This window comes from Canis aureus, chromosome 14, assembly GCF_053574225.1.
Source record: "Canis aureus isolate CA01 chromosome 14, VMU_Caureus_v.1.0, whole genome shotgun sequence".
Lineage (NCBI taxonomy): Eukaryota > Metazoa > Chordata > Mammalia > Carnivora > Canidae > Canis > Canis aureus.
This window is the reverse complement of record NC_135624.1, coordinates 25,550,213-25,568,974: the sequence shown is the minus strand read 5'-3', so window position 1 is coordinate 25,568,974 and position 18,762 is coordinate 25,550,213. Positions and strand designations below refer to the sequence as shown.

General features: G+C 40.1%; 2 protein-coding genes across 9 annotated transcripts in view; one reads left to right on the top strand and one right to left on the bottom strand.

The window, feature by feature from the left end:
• Window positions 1–1,157, bottom strand: part of TYW2 (tRNA wybutosine-synthesizing protein 2) — a 75,823-nt gene extending 74,666 nt beyond the window's left edge. For 2 of the 4 annotated variants that reach the window (XM_077847163.1, XM_077847162.1), the window contains exon 1: window positions 714–1,153. The gene's annotated coding sequence lies outside the window, so the exon portion shown is untranslated. Of the gene's footprint in view, window positions 1–713 lie in introns of all 4 variants that reach the window. The other 2 variants (XR_013351725.1, XM_077847164.1) reach the window with 2 other exon arrangements.
• Window positions 1,158–1,663: 506 nt separating this feature from the next.
• TMEM65 (transmembrane protein 65) overlaps window positions 1,664–18,762 on the top strand; it is an 80,864-nt gene continuing 63,765 nt past the window's right edge. For all 5 annotated transcript variants that reach the window (XM_077847142.1, XM_077847145.1, XM_077847143.1 and 2 more), the window contains exon 1: window positions 1,664–2,109. In XM_077847142.1, coding sequence (XP_077703268.1) covers window positions 1,806–2,109 — 304 coding nt within the window. In that variant the 5' untranslated portion in view covers window positions 1,664–1,805. The remainder of the gene's footprint in view (window positions 2,110–18,762) is intronic.

The following is an 18,762-nucleotide window of genomic DNA, read 5'->3' as shown; positions in this document are numbered from 1 at the left end:
ACATCCAAGGTGGGGCTTGAACTCACTATCCCAAGATCAGGAGTCACATGCATTTCCAACTGAGCCAGCCAGGCACCCCTCACAAAGCATTCTTAACTGTCATTATGACACTGGAGAAGCTGCTCTGAATTTTTTTTTTAAACGCTTTTCATGTTTAAGTTAGAGCAGTGCTTCTCAAACTTCTATGTGCGTCACTATTAACTGGAGGGCTGCTTAAAACAGAGATGACTGGGCCCAACCCCTAGTTTCTGATTCAGGGAGTCTACAGGAGACTACCTCAATCTGCACGCTTCACAAGTTCTGCTGTCTGGGAACCACACTCTGGGTTAGAGCAGTAGGATGACTTAGTGGTAACATTCCACCCTTGACTCACTTTTATATATTGTACTTACATGATTCTGACACATTTACTACATACAAGGTCTTGGGCTGGTGCAGCAGCGGATAAGATAAGGGTAAGATTTAGATCTTGATTGTGCTTGAGCAGATTTACTCTCTAAGTGGATCTACTCTTTAAGGCAGGAAGCCTAAGTGTAATTAGGTTCAGATAAAGGAGAGATCGCCTTCCTTAGGAGGAGATAAAGGAAAGGCTAGGGTAGGAGGAGGCCCTTTGAGCTTGGCCCTAAAAGATGTCCAGGACCTGGACACGCTGGAAACGGTGGAGAATCACAAAAATTCTTTTCGCCTTGGCAAAGAGAAAAACAAAAACAAACCTTGGCAAGCACCCGGAAAAGATCCGTGACATCCTTGCCTCTCGCTCCAGCATTAACAATCTGCAAGCTGCTGGCATCAGGACGAGGAAGCGTATTTTCGGTGTGAAGGCCTCAGTCTCAAATCCCTGTCCTTGCCTTCCCTTTGGAGCTCTCAGTGCAGGTGCCTCAAAGCCCAGAGTGCCTGGCCGAGGCCACGGTGGGCGCTTGAATCCCCCAAAGCCTGAGCAGGACGCTGCCCCCCGGGGGGCGAGGCCCGGGCCGGGCGGGGGTGGGGTGGGGGGGAGCGCTGCAGGCTGGGGCACTGTTCAGAACAAGCCCCACGTTTAGGCCTGGTGCTAGGGACGGAGCGGCGGCAGCGGCACCACCGCCGAGCTAGAAGCCCGGAGCCGTTCCTCCCTGCTCCCAGCCTTGGACTTAAAGGTGGCGCCGGCGCAGGGGGCTGCGCGGCCTCGGCTCCTCCACCGTCACGCACGGGCGGGGGGGCGGGGACTCCCGTGCACGCTCCCACCCGAGCTCGGCACTGCGCCTGCGCGGCCCCGCCCCGCCCCGTCGCCCCGCCCCGCCCCGCCCCGCTAAGCCCCGCACGGCCGCTAGGGGTAGCGGCGGAGGCTGCGGCCTGAGCGCGCGGCGGCTTTGAGGGCGCGGGAGCCCGACGGAGCGCCGCCGAGGGCAGGCGGGCGAGAGGGTGGGAAAGCCGGCGGGAGCGGAGGGCGGCGCCGAGGGAGGGCGGCGCGAGGCTGACTCATCCTCTGGAAGCTCAAACTGACGGAGACAAACCCTCGCCAAGCCCGCCCGCCCGCCCGCCCGCGCCGCCCCTCCGCAGCCGGGAGGCGCCCGCCCGCACCGCCCACCCGCCCTCTCCGGGCCCGGCCGCCTCACAGAAAGTTTTTCTCGTCGGAGGGGCCGAGCCGCCGGGAGCCTTTCGGAAGGGAAGCGCCGCGCCGGCCCGGGGAGCGCATGGTGCCCGGCGCCCCTGCCGCCAGCCAGGAGGACATCGGGGCGGGGTCGGGCTGAGCCTCGCTGCTGCTTCCGCTGCCCGGCCAGAAATCGCCGTCCCGGACTGCCGCGGGGGTCCCCGCTCCTCAGCCCGCCATGTCCCGGCTGCTGCCGCTGCTGAGGAGCCGGACCGCGCGCAGCCTGAGGCCGGGCCCGGCCGCCGCCGCCGCCGCCGCCGCCGCGCCCCGCCCGCCCTCCTGGTGCTGCTGCGGGCGGGGGCTGCTGGCGCTCGCGGCCCCCGGCGGCTCCCGGGCGCTGGGCACCCACCCCAAGAAGGAGCCCATGGAGGCGCTGAACACGGCGCAGGGCGCGCGCGACTTCATCTACAGCCTGCACTCCACCGAGAGGAGCTGCCTGCTCAAGGAGCTGCACCGCTTCGAGTCCATTGCCATCGCCCAAGGTAAGGGCGCGAGCCGAGGGGCGAGCCCGGGGGCCCGGCGTCCCCAGCCGCAGCCCGCGCGGGGGGAGCGCTCCTGGCCTCGAGCCCGGGACGTCCGGGGCGGGGGGGGGGCGGGGGGGGCGTGAGGGGGGCGGGGTCGTGCGGGTCATGAGGGGGCGGGGTCGTGCGGGGCGTGAGGGGGCGGGGGCGTGCGGGGCGTGAGGGGGCGGGGTCGTGCGGGGCGTGGGAGGGGGCGGCTTTCCGCCTCCTGAGCGTCCCCGGCGCAGGTAGGACAGGCGCAGGTCGTGCCCCGCAGCCAGCCCCGACGCTCGGCTGGTTCCTCCTCAGCCTCAGGAGCCGAGCTTCCGCCCAGATTGTCAACCGATACTGTTTGAAGGCGCTTTGATTTGTTGTGTGCCCTCCTGTCCCCACCCCCCACCCCCCAAGCCCTTGCTGCTTTCTTGTGAACGTGCAGCTACGCAGGTGGCATGCGGTGCCTGCCTGATGGAAAAGTCCTGCAAACCCCCAGAGGCAGGAAGAAACTTTCTTGAAAGGTCATCAGACCACGATGTATGGGTGTCCAAAAGAAGGGGGGGCATGGCTTCCTAAGGCAGAGACGCTCTCCGCTGTGTGTCTGCACACCCATCTAGTTGTATGAAACTAAGCAGCCAAACTAAGCAGCACATTGTCCTGGGAAATGGCAAGGATGGATCAAACCAACAACTGCCGGTACCTAACTTGCAAGCTCCTGTCGATAAAGTTCGGCCCTGCACAAGTTAAACTACAGTTTTTGTTGTTTCCCCAGAGGTTGAAAGAATGAAGTATAAATAAGAAGGTATTTTTCTGGGAATCTGTGGCTCTACAACAAAAAGCAGACTTCGGCTTTAAAGTAATGTGGAACGGTGAAAGCAAGGCTATTTTTAAGTTGACATGTTAAAATAGGATATTTTTAAAACCGGTGCGGAATGCTGTAGGTCTGAACTTGACTGCAGGTGAAAAAGCTAAGAATATAGAAAATCAAAAGGATGAAAGGAGTAAGTGATTAATTCCATCTTAAGATATTTTTGCAATTTAAATACGGTAGTACAGATGAAAAACATAAGACAGACAAAATGCATTATTTTATATTACATTCTGATGTGTTTGACATTTTTAAAAAAGTTTACCTCCCTCCCCAAAGTTGATAGATACATAAACATCCCATAGAGTCCTAGGTTTAGAGTATGTTGATTGGAACATGGCATTTGATTTGCCAGAGGCACTTGAAAATGTTTCTTTGGCCTCTGCACAGTAATGAAGGAAGGTCATATAAGCCTGACTCACCTATACTGCTTCTTTGGAAACTTTTTTCTTAGTTGTGCCTTTGAACTGCCTTTTTTTTTTTTTTTCCCCCCTACGTTCAGGAATTGTGGATCAATTTATAGTACTGGGTATTCCAGATACGGTCTGTGCACAGTGCTTTTAGGGAAAATATGTAACACCGTAATCAGTTCAGTTATTAAGTGTGTAATCGTGCCAGGATATGAAGCAATAATCGAATACTAGCATATGTGTAGAGTATGTTTGTACTCATTGTGTGGTTTTAAAATATTCAATTCTGAAATGGTGCTCCTGAGAAAACAATACAGGCCATCAAACATGCTGTAACGTTAATTTTAGAAATGTTTTCTCCATGGGCAACACTATTTGAACATACATTTGGCCTTGTCTAAGTAATTTCTTGGAAATTCTTCTGAGTTAACATTGTGACAAGTTTGCAGGGCCCTATTAATATAATTTTATGACAATTCTTGAAAAGCAAGTCCTGTGATACAACTGGATAAATTTTACCTTGTACCTTATTGTTTTAGCACATGGCAGTAGTATTGCAGTAGAGATGCTGCATTTTCCAATGAAGATAATTTTAAATTTGACATGGTTTTAAATATTTTGTAAAGGACCTATAAATACCAGTAAGTGGAGATCAGTTAGCATCAATTAAACTTAATAAGTATATAAGTTATATGAGAGAGAAGTTAGTAATTTGTCTTTGTTCAAAATAAACTGGCAAAATTACAGGAAACAATGTGGCAATCAAATGCTTATTTCCTGTTCATAAGTTAAAGATTTTTCAAAGTTCTATCAACTATTTATGCCAGTATTGATGACTAAATTATTGCCCATTGACTCAAATGACACTTATTGATGATGCTACTTTAATTTTTAGTAGTCTTCGTGTTCCTTATTGTGTTCAGTATCAGTACATACAGTTCCTATGGAGATCACTGAAATCATTTTTTCCCCAATCAGACAAATGAAAAACTCCCATTTTTTTCTTTTATTGTTGCTTTTTGAATGTTTTTAAATACCCAACTAAGTGTGTGGGTATTAAATGCATTTTCTAGTTAAATAAATTATGATAAAAGGAGTTTCTTATCATAGGAAATCTTATGTGTTCTCGGAAAGAATATGTGTGCTTGTATGATTGAAAGAAGCATTTTTGAATTTGGTGTGGATACATTACAGGAAAAAAATCATCTATGCTTTGATATGGCTGTGAAATCTGTCATTGAAATTTGGTACATTTGCCCTTATTTTTCATATGTGTTTATCAGTAGGCATATGATATGGTCTGTGACAAGATAAAGCTTTACATGATAAGGCAAGCTTTGTGGGATGTCTTATCGTAGTTAAATAGGATATTATGATTTTTAAATTACAAAATGATTTCCTTCCCAATTTTAAAAAAGTTGATGTTGTGTACCCAGTGTACCTGGTCATCCTGATCTCTGTTCTTCCAGAAGCAGTCCATATTTTCCTGATAGTACTTTGTTGGTTCATTGTTTTTATAAGCAGGACTGGCAAACTGACATTGCAGTTGCCTTTCAATTTTAGCTAAGATTTTAAAAATGAATTAGTCTCCCAATTTTTGCAATTACTATTTCTACTTATATATATATTTTAACTATTAAAACATGAATTTGGTTTTTGAGATTAGGCAGTGCTCATTGTATTAATTATACATTGCTGTATAACGAATTACACTGAAACATAGTGGTTTAAAACATGTTTTATCTCAGTTTCTGGGGATCAGGAATCTTGAATCAGCTGAGTAGGATGTTTCTGACTCAGGGTATCTCAAAATGTTGTTTGAATCAAGCTTTTAGCTGGAGCTGCATTGGCTGAGGTCTTGCCTGGAGCTGGAGGATCCATTTTCAAGAAGGCTCGCTCACATGTCCGTTGGCGGGACATCTCATTTCTTGCCATGCTGGCCTCTCTACATGGCTTCCTAAGTGTTTTCATAACATGGCAACTGGCCTCCCCCAGAATGAGTGATAGGAGAGAGCAAGAGCCTAAGCTGGATGCCACAATCTTTTATAACCCAATCTTAGAAGAGATACTTCATTTCTTTTGTCCTGGTACATGGCTGGAGGGTACCATACAAGGTGCAAATACCGGGAGGTAGAAATCATTGGGGGCTATCTTGGTGGCTGCCTTCCACACTTACTTAAAAGTGTTCAAATTAATGTTTATTGGAGAATCATACAGAGAGATAATAGCTGGCTTTGAGGGAGGCACAGTGAAAGATATGATTGGAAAAAAGGAGCTTCTTAGGGAGTATTTTTGTTAAATGTGTGCTCTAGGTATTTTTAAAATGGGATTTCTTTTACACACAGTAGATAAAAAAATGTATGGAGGTGAACAGACCAGTTTTTCTATTAATGTTAGATCTTAATCAGCTTGCATTTTTTTCCGTTTCTTTGTATAAGTGGTAATTGTGACATTTTCAATTAGGTTTTCTTTTTTTTTTTTTTTTTTGCCATTTATCTACACTTCTATAGATACATCATACAATTCTAAACTTTAATCTTGTAGTTCTCACCTTTTGTGATTTTTTTAAGGTAGGATGTTTCATTTTGAGAACTTAGTGCAACAAGAGGCCATAGTACAAAAGGCCTTTGGCAAAATGAAAGGCTGGAAGATTAAAATTTGATATTAAAGTGGATACTTAGAATACTTAAAAACAAGATTTTTTATAGATCTCTGAGTCATGGGGATCTTGGACTCTTTAACAAGAGTATTCTCATCTTTCTCAGCCCATGGTTATGTGAGAAGGTAGCAACTCAGTTAAGCTATTGGTTTCTGGGATAATTGGGGATAATCGTGGCTTTTGCTCAAGGAGAATACAAAGAGAGCAAGAAAAACATTTCATATTCCAGATTAAGATATGTGAATAAAGATATTTATTTAGGGCCTTGGTTGAAATAGTAAAAGAGGAATAATGGAGGTGTAGCTCACACTAAACCGAGTAAGAGAGAAAGAACCGGAATGAGGATATGCAGTATGAATTGAGTCAGGAAGAATGGAAGATCTCTAATAAGCTGAATCCTTTTTCTTTTTTTTTTTCCCCCTCCTTAAGCTGAGAGCTTCTGTATCATGGGCCCAGATAAGTTAAATGACGCTTTGCTACAATCAGTTATTTTACCAATATGGAAAGAACCTAATTATAGCAGTAGTTTCCAACAAACTTAATTCAGAATACTTCAGAGTTACTGGCATAGTAGAGTAGTCTTATTACTATGGATTTTTGCCAGCAGAAAAGAGCTAACACAAATAGGATTTTTTCCCTATTATAAAATGGTTATGTGCTTTTTGATAATCTCTAATCATCACTCACATATAGCTTGATGTTCAGAGTCTGTGTGACTTAAAACAGCAACTGTTCTATTACATTTCATGATTTTTGGATCAGGAGTATAGGCAGGGCTTGGCTAGATTTGTTTGATGTGATATCTGTGGAGGTCACTTCATAAATTTTAGGTGGCAGATGTGCTGATCACAGGATCCAAGATGGTTTTACTTACATGTCTGGTACTTTGGTGGAGGTGGCTCATCTGGAATGGTTAACCAGAGTAAATGCAGATGATCTCACTAGCACAACATTCTTGAGATGACTATAATACTTAGATGATTGGTCAGGACCCGCAGAGAAAATGTTCCAAGAGGGCTATATAGAAGCTATAAGATTTTGTATTAGTTTTCTATTGCTGCTGTAACAAGTTACCACAAATTTGGTGGCTTAAAACAACATAGATTTATTCTCTTACTATTCTAGAGGTCTGGAGTCCAAAATGAGACTTAAGGGCCAAAATAAAAGTGTCAGGAGGGCTCAATCTTTCTGGAGGCTCCAGGGGAGAATCTGTCCCTTGTTTCTTCCAGCTTGCAGCAGTCCTTGGTTTCTAGCCACATCATTCTGATTTCTGCCTTGGTTGTCACATCATATTCTCCCTCATTGACCTTTTTGCTTCCACCTTATAAGAACCATATGATTACATTTAGGGTCCACCTGAATAATCCAGCATAATCTCTTTCAAAATCCTTAATTTAGTGACACCTGCAAAATTTCTTCTGTATAATTTAAGGTTTTCACGGGTTAGAGGATTAGGATGTGGACATATTTGGGGGCCATTCTTCAGCCTGCTACAGACTTGTTTTTGCTTAGCCTTGTAAGTCCCAGAATGTCATTTCTGCTGCATGCTGTTGGTTAAGCAAACTAAGACCAGTGTAAATTCAGGGAAGGGAAATTAGTAGAAGTATTCCCTGTAGGTAACCATGCCTAATAATTGTAGTTTGTTCCTTTATATCAGTATGTTAAAAAATTAATCATTTCTCTTAGAATCTTTTATCTTTATTAATGCATACCATTAACATACTAGGTGTTCAAGACTTTTGAACACTCATTCTTGTACGGAGTACTAATACAGTGATTCCTTTTTATATTTGAGACGTATAGGGCTCCTTTTTCTGTATCAAAGTTTCTCAACCTTGGCAGTATTGACATTTCGGGCTGGATAATTCTTTGTTGCAGGGTTAGTCCTCCACAGAGGATATTTAGCAACATCCCTGTCCTCTCTCCACTAGATGCCAATAGTGCCCTTCCACCTTCCTCATCCCCAGTCATATCTCCAGACATTGCCACATGTTCCCTGGAGGAGATTCTGGGCAGGAAGAAAGGGAGGAGTATAGCAAAATTGGCCTGGTTGAGTACCATTGCTTATATGAAAGGCTGTAAGGCTATCTATCTCTTTTTTAGTTCTCTGCCTTCTCTTTCCTTCTCTTCTCTCATCCACTGATATTTGCTATTATCAGTATATTTTCTTCGCTTCAAGCTTACTGCTTTATTTTACTTTTATTTATCTCTGAATAAAGACTGAGAAGTAACTCCTTACCTCCCCATCAGGCTTCTCACCTCTCTATCAAATACATGAGTGTTATGGTAACTGTTTTCCTTGGTTGTGAAGCTTCTTCATTTCTAAATTTTTGATGAAATTCTAAATATTGGACACCTAATATGGCTTCAGAAAAGTTCAGCACTGCTTCAGTTTAATTCATCAGTAATTAATTTGGTATTGTCCATCTTATTAGTCATTTATTGCTTTTTATAGCAGTTATGACAAGCAAATTTTTAGAAACAAATATATGTATAGAAAAATTGAATTCATAGGTCTGCAATTCATAGAGTCATCCAGAAATTTAGGTAGAACTAAAAATAATTGATGATCTTGTGTGTTGGAGTGACCCAATATTGAACCATTATTAGTGAGGATTGTTTCAGTTTTCCTAAAAATAGTGATGATTTTGCATAACCACATTCTTGTCTGGTTTTCTTTGGCATGTCATAGTATAAAGCTAACTGGAAGAAATAGGGACTAAACCCCTGAGTGCAGATTTTATTAGCATCTTGCTCAATTCAGCTGAATTAATTAGTATGTAGATTTATAGCACTCTAGCCTTGTTTTTGACTCATAGGTTTATGTCTGTTTTAAGTTAATGAAAACAACCACAGAAGGACAAGTAGTTACATGTTAAAATATAACAACTTAGTTATCCCAAATCATCTGGTAAATGAGAGATTCTTTAGGTAAAGGACATTGCAGGTAAGAAAACGTCATTCCCCTTAAGTTCTACTTTGATGGCTTTTGGTAGTGGCATATTTGAATGTATTGCATTTTTCTCTACCTTAGTAAAAGTATAATGAGCACAATTTAGCTTCTACCAGATGCCAGTGTCTTTATATACTATATTTTAATACTTTTCTTTGGGGCTACTTCTATTTGTAGACATACTCGTCATCACACCAAATGCCTCCAGAACACTGTGCCATTTCAGTTGGCATGTTTTTTAGACTCTGTCATAGTGGTAGTGAAATGTGTGGGGCTTATTTTGCCCCTCCTCCCACTCCCTGGTGCCCTCAGACAATTCTGTTCTCATTCATCCCTTGTGGTTGTGTTAAACTCTTTTCTACTATGTAAAGGAGGTCTGTGTTTTGACATCTCTATTACTGTTCCTAATGTCTACTTTTTGTCACTCTTCCGTAGTGTTTTTTAATTTTTTTTCGTTCTCTTTCACTCTCTCTCTCTTTTGATCCCCCTATGTTTCCCAAGGGTTTACTCCTGATAAACACTTGAAGGTCATCAGACCACTGCTCTCTTGCTAACCAGTTGTATCTATCATGTTGTTATTGATCTTTTGACTCCTCAGTTTTTGCACTGAAGATCTTGTATTTTTGCTAATATCTGGATATGACTGCTCAAAGGGTTGTTGTTTTAAGCATTTAAAGGTAGTTAACTGAGACATTAACTATTTTTAAAGTTTCAGGGAAATTTAAATGAGAATGTGCCCTTATTGGTTTACATTTTCTGTCTTCTTTCTGAGTTTTAGGGTAGGTTATTTATTATGCTGTGTTATTAGAAACATTTATAATTTTAAAAACAGTCTAGTATTTTGTAACACAATTTCAGAATTTCTATTGTATAATGGTTCTTATATTTTATAGAAGATATCCTATTACTACCATTATAGCTGTTGCTAAGGTCATCTTTACTACCATTAGTTAGCAATTATGGAGTGTTTGCTATGTGCCAGATGAACTGAGCTAAGTAAATTTTCATGTAATTATTTTGTTTATTTCTCTCAGAGAGAGAAGGAATTATTTTTTTCCTAGTGACTAAGAAACTGAGGCTAAGAGTAGCTTTCCCAAGATCCTGCAACCTGTATGACAGAGTAGTTTTTAACTTAGTTTTTTATTGCACCTTTGTGGGTACTCATACTTGAGATTTTCAGCACACACACATTGGGAAAAAAAAGTAGCACCTCAAATTCTCAATAGAAGTCTCATGTGCTGGCAACATACCTTAGTCTATCTTTTGCATATATGCACAATATACAACATTCAGCACAAAAGCAAATATGGCATAGTTACTTTGAAAATAAGGGAAGTCAAAGTAAAATCAATATGCAAAAAAGTTTATAAACCTTTCTATAAAAAGTTTATATGTGAGCATTTTGGAAGAGTTAGAAAGCTAGTATTTGGGACTTCTGACACAAATTTCTAATTTTAATTTTAGATTTAAAAAATTTTTTTGAGTGAGTTATTGGATTTTTACTTTAAAATATGTAACATACTATTCATAGGAAAGCTTTCCAACTTTGACAATTTATTTAGCAAATATTTGTTACTCTCCCTGCCATATAATAGACATTGTGCCAGGTGTTGTGGGTACATCAGAGAATTAATTTGGCAAAATACTCTCATAAAGTTTGCAATTTTAAGAAAGGAAAGATAAAGTAAATAATTGTTGATAATTGTTGATAATGTGTGCTATTAGACGAATAAACAGAATGACACTTGCTTTAGATGAGGTAATCTGGGAAGGCCTTTTGGTAGATGATATTTAAGCTGAATATATGCTGGAGGAAGAGCATTCTGAGAAGAAGGAAAAGCATATATCAAGACCCTGAGATAGGAAGAGACTTAGCACAGTGTAGGAATTGACAGAAGGCAAACATGAGTGCTACTTCAAGAACGAAGGACAGCATGGAATGAGATGAGATAGGCAGGTAGGCAGAAAGCAAGATTAGTTAGGGTCTTTCCAGGTAAACTGTATGAAGGCCATTCCTGAGTTTAAACATGAGATTGAAGTAATGGAATTTAAAGAGCACTTGGCTGCTTTTAGAGAACAAACTGGTGGGTGCAAATGCATAAACTGGGAGGCCACTTAGGAAACTGTTAGAGTAGGTTAGGTTAGAGATGTTGGAGGCTTAGACTAGGTAGCCATGGAGATGAAGAGAAGTAGATAGATTCAAGATGGGTATTTGAGAGTGAACTGATAAGACTGCTGGTGAGTTAGAAAAGGACAGGTAATTAAGGGAAAGGAAATAGTAAGTGATGACTCTTAGGTTTTTGACTATAGTAATAGAGTAAAAAGTGGTACTATTAACTGCCCGGGAGAAGATAGGACTATGTGTGTGTTTGTGTGTGTGGTGTGTTCATATAAATCTGGTACTCACAGGGGAGGTTGAGGCTGCAGTATGGATGTCAACAGTTGTATGTAGATGCTACTTAGTCATGGGGGAAAGGTGAGAGTCTAGAACATGGGTGGGAAAACTATGGGCCACAGGCAAATCTAGCTTGCCACTTCTGCTTGTAAATAAAGTTTATTACAGTAGAGCCACACTCATTCATTTATGTATTATCTATAGCTGCTTTTGTGATAGAATGCCAGAGTTGAGTAGTTGTGACAGAGACCATAATGGCCCCTAAAGCCTAAAATATTTAGAATCTGTCCCTTTATAGAAACTGTTGACCTTTGGAGAGGAGGAAAAAGCCCATGATTGAGACTGTGAAGCCACAGAGTTTCAAAGTCAGAAGAGTAGGAGCCAGCAAAGAAGACTGTGAGGAGGGGCATCCATAAAATAGGAAAAGCAGAGTTTTGAAGCCAAGAGAGAAACTGTTTCAAGAATGAGGAAATGACCTGCGATGATGTATGTTGCTAAGAGGGCAAGTAAGATGCAATTTGTTTACAAGGAAGTTACTGGTGACCTGGGAAACATCTCTTTGGTCAGGGGACATATTTGAATAGGTTGAATGGAGAATTAGTAAAAACACTACTTAGTCTTAATTTCAGTGTTAGTCTTTTAGAAATTAAAATATTCAACTTCTTTATAGGCAAACTTTTTTTAAGGGTCAGATCATAAATATTTTAGGCATTGTAGACCAAAACGCAAAATTGAGGATGTTATATAGTATTTATATAAGAGAGAAAACAAATTTCCACAGACTTTTTTAATTGGCAAAATTATAAAGTATTTGAGTACTTTTTTTTTTTTTTTTTTTAATACCGGTCTTCTAATGAGGAAGATGGAATTCTTTTGGGGGATAACATTTAGCTTAATTGGGGCTTAATGTTTCTTATTATCAAAATTGATTATACATATTATGTGTTAATGCCAGCGTATAATGAGATTTTATATATTTCATCTTTGAAAATGTCTTTTTCATATGGATAGGTACCTCCAAACACTGGCATCAGTCTGTAAGCCTGTGATTTTAAATAAACATATTTATTGCTTAGAAGACATTTATGGAATTCTATTAGATTCTTCTCCCGATATTTGTCTTTTTGTGTATTACATTGTAGATTAATCCCTTCCAATTTGTGGTAGGTAGAATCTCCTCAAGTGCACAGTTAAGTGGATTTTGAAATACAGATCTTGCCTTGAGGTTTGAGGAATGCTGTTAAAATTGTCGTTTGAACTAGGAAAATGAAGCTGTTACATATTTTCATGGAAATGAAGATCTTGCCTCTTGTTTTAACTTTTAACACTAAGGGAAGTATATAAAGCAGTTTACCATTACTTGTGATTCAAACAACATTAGTTGTCTTCCAGTGACTACTGTTTAATATTTCACATTTAAATACGGTTTTGAGTTGAATTCATTAAGAAATACTATCATGGCAACAGCTAATTTCCATGGCCATTCAATGTTTGATAATAGTAGTTGAGGGCTGTTCTTCCAATAATTTAAAAATGTAAGATAATTTTTCGCTCACTGGCTGTAAAAAAAACTGGATTTGACTTGTGGGCCATAGTTTGTTGACCCCTATACTTATTTGTAACTTATTTATTGAAAACTTTGGATATTAATTATAATATGTGTATAAAGGAAAGGAATTGTTTTTAAAACATTGAGAGAGTGTATGTGTATTATAGGGGTCAAGGGCAGGCTGCCCCATGATGGGCCACTTTGGCATGAAGATTATTACTGAGTTAAAAGCAATTAAAACCCAGCAGATTCAGGGAAGGCTCTTTATCTCCCCCACAACTCCCTAAAAAAATTTAGATAGAGGACCTGCTCCAGGAAAAGAGCTATCACTGAAAAAAGAGAACTATATTATGATATAAGCTAGTATGGGAGAGAGGGAGGAATCTGGTAAGGCTTGTTAGCAATTAGTCTTGTGTCCCATTGTTTCTGAGTGGCCCAGCAAACATTTGTTTACCAAACATTTACTCTTTTTTATCTTTCTGTAAATTACATTCCTTCCCTTTGAAGTCCCAGATCCCTTCCCTTTTTTTTTCTTAGTTTAGAATGACATGTATACAAAATTTTGCCTGTCTTTGGAATTTCCATATCTGTGTGGATTTCCCAAACATAATGAAATTAAATTTTATTTTCTTCTGTTAATCTCATGTCAATTTGGTTCTTAGTCCAGCTAAAAGGACCCAGGACGGGACAGGAAATTTTGTTTCACTATGCTGTATTTTTTTTTTAAGATTTTAATTAATTAATTCATTCATTCATGAGAGATGCACAGAGAGAGAGAGAGAGAGAGAGAGGCAGAGACACAGGCAGAGGGAGAAGCAAGCTCCATGCAGGGAGCCTGATGCAGGACTCAATCCTGGGACCCCAGGATCACTCCCTGGGCTGAAGGCAGGCACTAAATCGCTAAGCCAACCGGGCTGCCCACTACACTATATTTTATATATACCTCAGTTCTACCAGTCTGTTATACATAATGAAAAGAAAACCTTGGGCTTATAAGTCACTTTTCTTTAGGCTTGTTCTCTCATAACTGTAACATGGGTTTAATTATATGATCTCTAAGATCTTTACCAGCTTTGTAGTGCATTTTAAAATATATACTAAGTCTCCTCTTTTAAAAAATCCTATGAAATCAGTATAACTACCTTAAATGTTAGAGTGATACCTTCCCCCTTGCTTTGTAACTCCCTGTGGAACCTAGTTATACACCTTTGTAATCATTTAGTTATTTTTGATTGAGTAGCTAGTACTAGTTACAAAGCCTTCACGTAACATTTTAGAGAAATTCATGCCAGTTTTCACCATTTTAGTGATTGATATTAAAAAAATTTTTTTTTTTACTTAACCATTTGAGGTCCTATGTGTATGTGCCAGGGACTTTTTTTTTTTGTTGTTGGTGCCAGGCACTATTGAGGCACTTGATAGGATTCTTAAAATTATGAAGTTTATATTTTAGAGAGGTTAGAGACAGTTTAGCTTGAAATTATAATGCAGTATATTTTGTGCTGTGATAGTGTTTAGAATACATTGAAGTGCATCAGATGGGTAACTGGGGTGCAGGGAAATGCAGAAGGAATGATGCTACCTTACAGAAAGTAACATTCAAGTTGAAATCTGAACTCAGTAGGAGGTAGTAGATCAGGTTTGTGTACACAGAGTTGTGGAGGTAAACTACCATGAATAATGCCATTATATTTGCAGTTTGGAAAGATCACTGCGTATAGCATAAAGAAAGGAAGTAGGTGGTTTAGACCAAAGGCAGAAACAAGGAGATTAGTTAACAGGACTTTGCAGAGATCAAAGAAAGATGATAGAGACCTGAACTAGGCTAGTGGAAATAAGGTGGGAAAGAGGTAGACATATTCAAGAGAGTTTATTTAGGAGTTAAGTAATAAAACATTTAACTGAACAATAGAATATGTCTTTGATAACAGGGATATGAAATAAAAAGATAAACTAAGGATGATCCTCAGATTTCTGATTTGAGCCATTGACAAGATAGTGAAATTCTTTACAATGGAAAGGACCATTCAGGGGAGAAGCAGATTTTGGAATGGAGAAGGTACATTCATTTTTAGCTTCTTTGGTATTGGGTATTTGTGAGATAACCATATACAGAGATATCCAATAGTTAACTGGCTGTAAGAACCCTAGAACTCAGGGTAAGATGCAAATTTGGGAATCCTACCCATATAGTTAGCAATTAAGGCCAGTGAGAGAAAGTAGAGTGAAAAGAGAAGAAGATCCAGGAGAGAAAGATGAAAAAACCCCACCAGTTTATTGGAAGGGAAGAAGAAAAGCCAGAACTAGGAGTAGACCAAGAAAGAAATGTTCACAAAGACAGGAAAAGTATCAAGTATAGTGTATCTCAGAAGCAAAGTGAAGAAGAGAGTATTTCAAGAAAGAGGGAATGATTTGATACTTTAGCTAGGTCATGTAAGAGGATATCTATGGGAAAAAGAGGAAGTCTGTTGGATTTAAAAACACGAAAGAGAGATGCCTGGGTGGCTCAAAGGTTAAATGTCTGCCTTTGGCTCAGGGCGTGATCCTGGGGTCCTGGGATTGAGTCTCACATTGGGTTCCCCACACACAGAGCCTGTTTCTCTCTCTGCCTGTGTCTCTGCCTCTCTCTCTCTGTGTCTTTCATGAATAAATAAATAAAATCTTAAAAAAAAAAGGAAAACACAAAAGAGCTTGAGGTCTTTGTCAGAAGCAGTCTTATAAGAACTCTGTGAGGAAAAGCCAAATTTGAGTTGGCTGAAGAAGGAATATCAATAAGGAATGATTCAACTCTTTTTTTTTTTTTTTAGATAGATAGATTGATTGATTGATTTATTTGTTTAGGACGGGGAGGGTATGTGGGAGGAAGCAGAGGGCAAGAGAAACTCAAGCCAACTTGACACTGAATGCAGAGCCCCTGGTGGGTGGATCCTGAGATCAGACCTGAGCTGAAACCAAGAGTCTGACACTTGAACTGACTGTGTCACCCAGGTGCCCCAGGAAGGATTCACCTCTTACAAGGAATCTTGGATATGGAGGGCAGGACATGTTGCGTAGTAGCTTAAGTTTATCAGAGATTATCACTTATACGTCAGAAATCTGAATTTATTTTAAATATTTGTTACTAGTACACTCATTTTTTTTTCCAGACAGTCCTGTAGAATTCTAGTCTATCAAAGACCTTATTCTCATGCTATATGAATTCAAATTTCCAAAAGCCAATTTCAGATGGTACCAAAAGAATTGACTCCCATATATCAAGATAAGATTAAATTAATAAGCAGTTGTTTGAAAACTGTATTGTATATTATGCCTTTAAACTTTACTAATGGAAACTTTTTTACAGATTTGTTTAATTTTTATATTATCTGTATTTTTTAGAACAAGTACCTACAAGGTATCAGCCTTTGCAATTATAACACATTACAATTGTAATATTATCTTAATTGAAATTCTGTTTTATTATATTTACATAAAGCTTTAGCTATTTCATTTTTTCAGAAATTCTTTCAAGTTACAGATTCTTACAAGTTATCAATAATTTTTTGTTTTATTTTTCTGAAGTTTCATTAAAATTTTCATAGAAATAAAAAAGATGATTGGGAACTATTTTTCAAATTAAAATGCCTAAGAGATAGGGGAAACATTTTTTCCTGGGGAGTGGAATTTCAGTGCTTTGCCCTTCTTACAATTTAAGGCTTTTTGACTCGTAGGACATATTGAAAAAGGATCTAGGTAGAGTTTTGTGTTCCTCCTGCACAACTGCTTTTCCCCTACTCCCAGTCCATACCGCAACGAACACTCTATTAGGGCTCTCTCTCATCATTTTTTTTTTTTTTTTTATCTTGGTGGAATTTCTGGTCAAAGAACCTGCAAGAAGGTGCAAATTCTTCCAGTTTATACATACCCTATTACCTTCACATTGACCCTCCAGCCCTTACTCTGCCATCACCTGTTTCCTTCCCGTTCTAGCTATAGTCTCCTTATGGTATCTGGTTGCATCTGTCACAACTAAGCAAGTGCTAATGTCCCCTCTGTCCTTGCAGGTGCCTGCCTGTTTGCTCTGTGACTTGAGTTCTCTTACAGGTTCAAAATAAGTCATGCATGTGAATTTAGTGTGACTTTGTTTCACCCTAACGGTCACAGTAAAGCTCTTTGTAACTTTCTACATCCCACAGTGGAAACTAGAGCCCTGCTTCACAAAGCTTAATGTATATATAAAATTATCTGGAAATCTTATTGAAATGCAGATTCTGTTTTAGTAGGTTTGAAGTGGGACCTAAATTTCTGCATTTCTAACAAATTTGCAGTGATTTCAATGCTACAGGTCCATTGAATAGCAAGGTTATAGAAGGTGTTTTTGTTCTTAAGGTTAGAAAGAGTTGAGGTCATGTAGCTAAACTCAGGCATGTTTGAATGATGAAAGAAAAGAGGCAAACAGATGTGAGAGTGATAATGTAAGATGTGACACATTTTGTGAATTGGTAGAATTTTGTATTTGTTTGTGACTAAGATCTTACGGTTTAAAAAACATTATCCTAGCTTATTTTCCTGCTTAAAGGGTCTTCTTAAAGACATTAGCAAAGATGTAAATAATTAGCACTGATTTTACAGTTCCACAATGATCACTTTTGTGTTATAAGTGCTATGTGATAGATGTGTTCTTTTTTATCTATTTCATTTTCCATTAATACCTTGAATATACTGTCCATTGATTAGTCTTATTTCTTCAGTGAACCATGCCCCCAGTGTAATTTTTTTCTTTTGCTTTTCATTCTGTTCTTCCTCCTGTGTTTTTCCTACTTAATTTTGTATTGCTTTTAAAATTTTGAAATGTGGAGCCCTGGTCGGCTCAGTTGAGTGATTCTTGATTTCCATTCAGGTCATGATCTCAGGGTCATGAGATAGATCCCCACATTGGGCTCCGCACTCAGCAGGAGTCTACTTCTCTCCCTCTCTCTCTGTCCCTACCCCTGCTCATACACACTCTCTCTCTCTCAAATAAATAAATCTTTAAAAAAAAAGATTTTGGAACAATCTCAAATTTATAACTCTCCATATATTTATATAACAAATCTCAGTTTCAAGTATAGTATAGTTTTTCCTTTCCCCTGAGCCATTTGAGAGTAAGTTGTAGACGTGATGCCCTTTTATCCCTGTCATAGGTTGAGTTCTGTGGGAAGCAGTCTCTGAGACAAAGATTAGCATGCAGAAAGTTTATTGGGGAATGCTGTTGAAATCCTCCCCTTTGGGGAACAGGAGGAAGTAGGTTTGGACAGAGGTACAAGTAAAGTGATGTAGCCTCATTGGAAGCCTCAGTTTATCTTGTGGAGAGTTCTACATATGGGATGACCTTTCAGTTTTGTTCTGAGTTGGGCAAGAGGTCTGGGCCTCTACCTCCATAAAAATGAGCTATTGGATGTGGTCTGCCTTGGGCAGGGTATAGAGCCTTGGATGAGGCAACCATTCTTCAGCTGAGGCAATCTTCCATGATGACTGACCACTGAGAGGTATCTCTTGGCAGGATTTCCAGCAGTTAAGGACAATGTATCGCAATTTCCACTATAGCTGGAATACTTTGGCTTGTGTTTCCTACAAATGAGAACATTGCCTTATATAGCCACAGAGTATCGTGTACTACCATCTAAATATTCTGAAGCCGTTTACTTTCACCAGTTGCCCCAGTAGTGTTCTTTTACAACAAAAAATTCTAGTCCAAAGCCGCATGTTGCATTTAGTTGTTACATACCTTTAACTTCCTTCCATCTGGAACAGTTCCTCAGTCTTAGGCTTTGTCTTCATGACCTTGG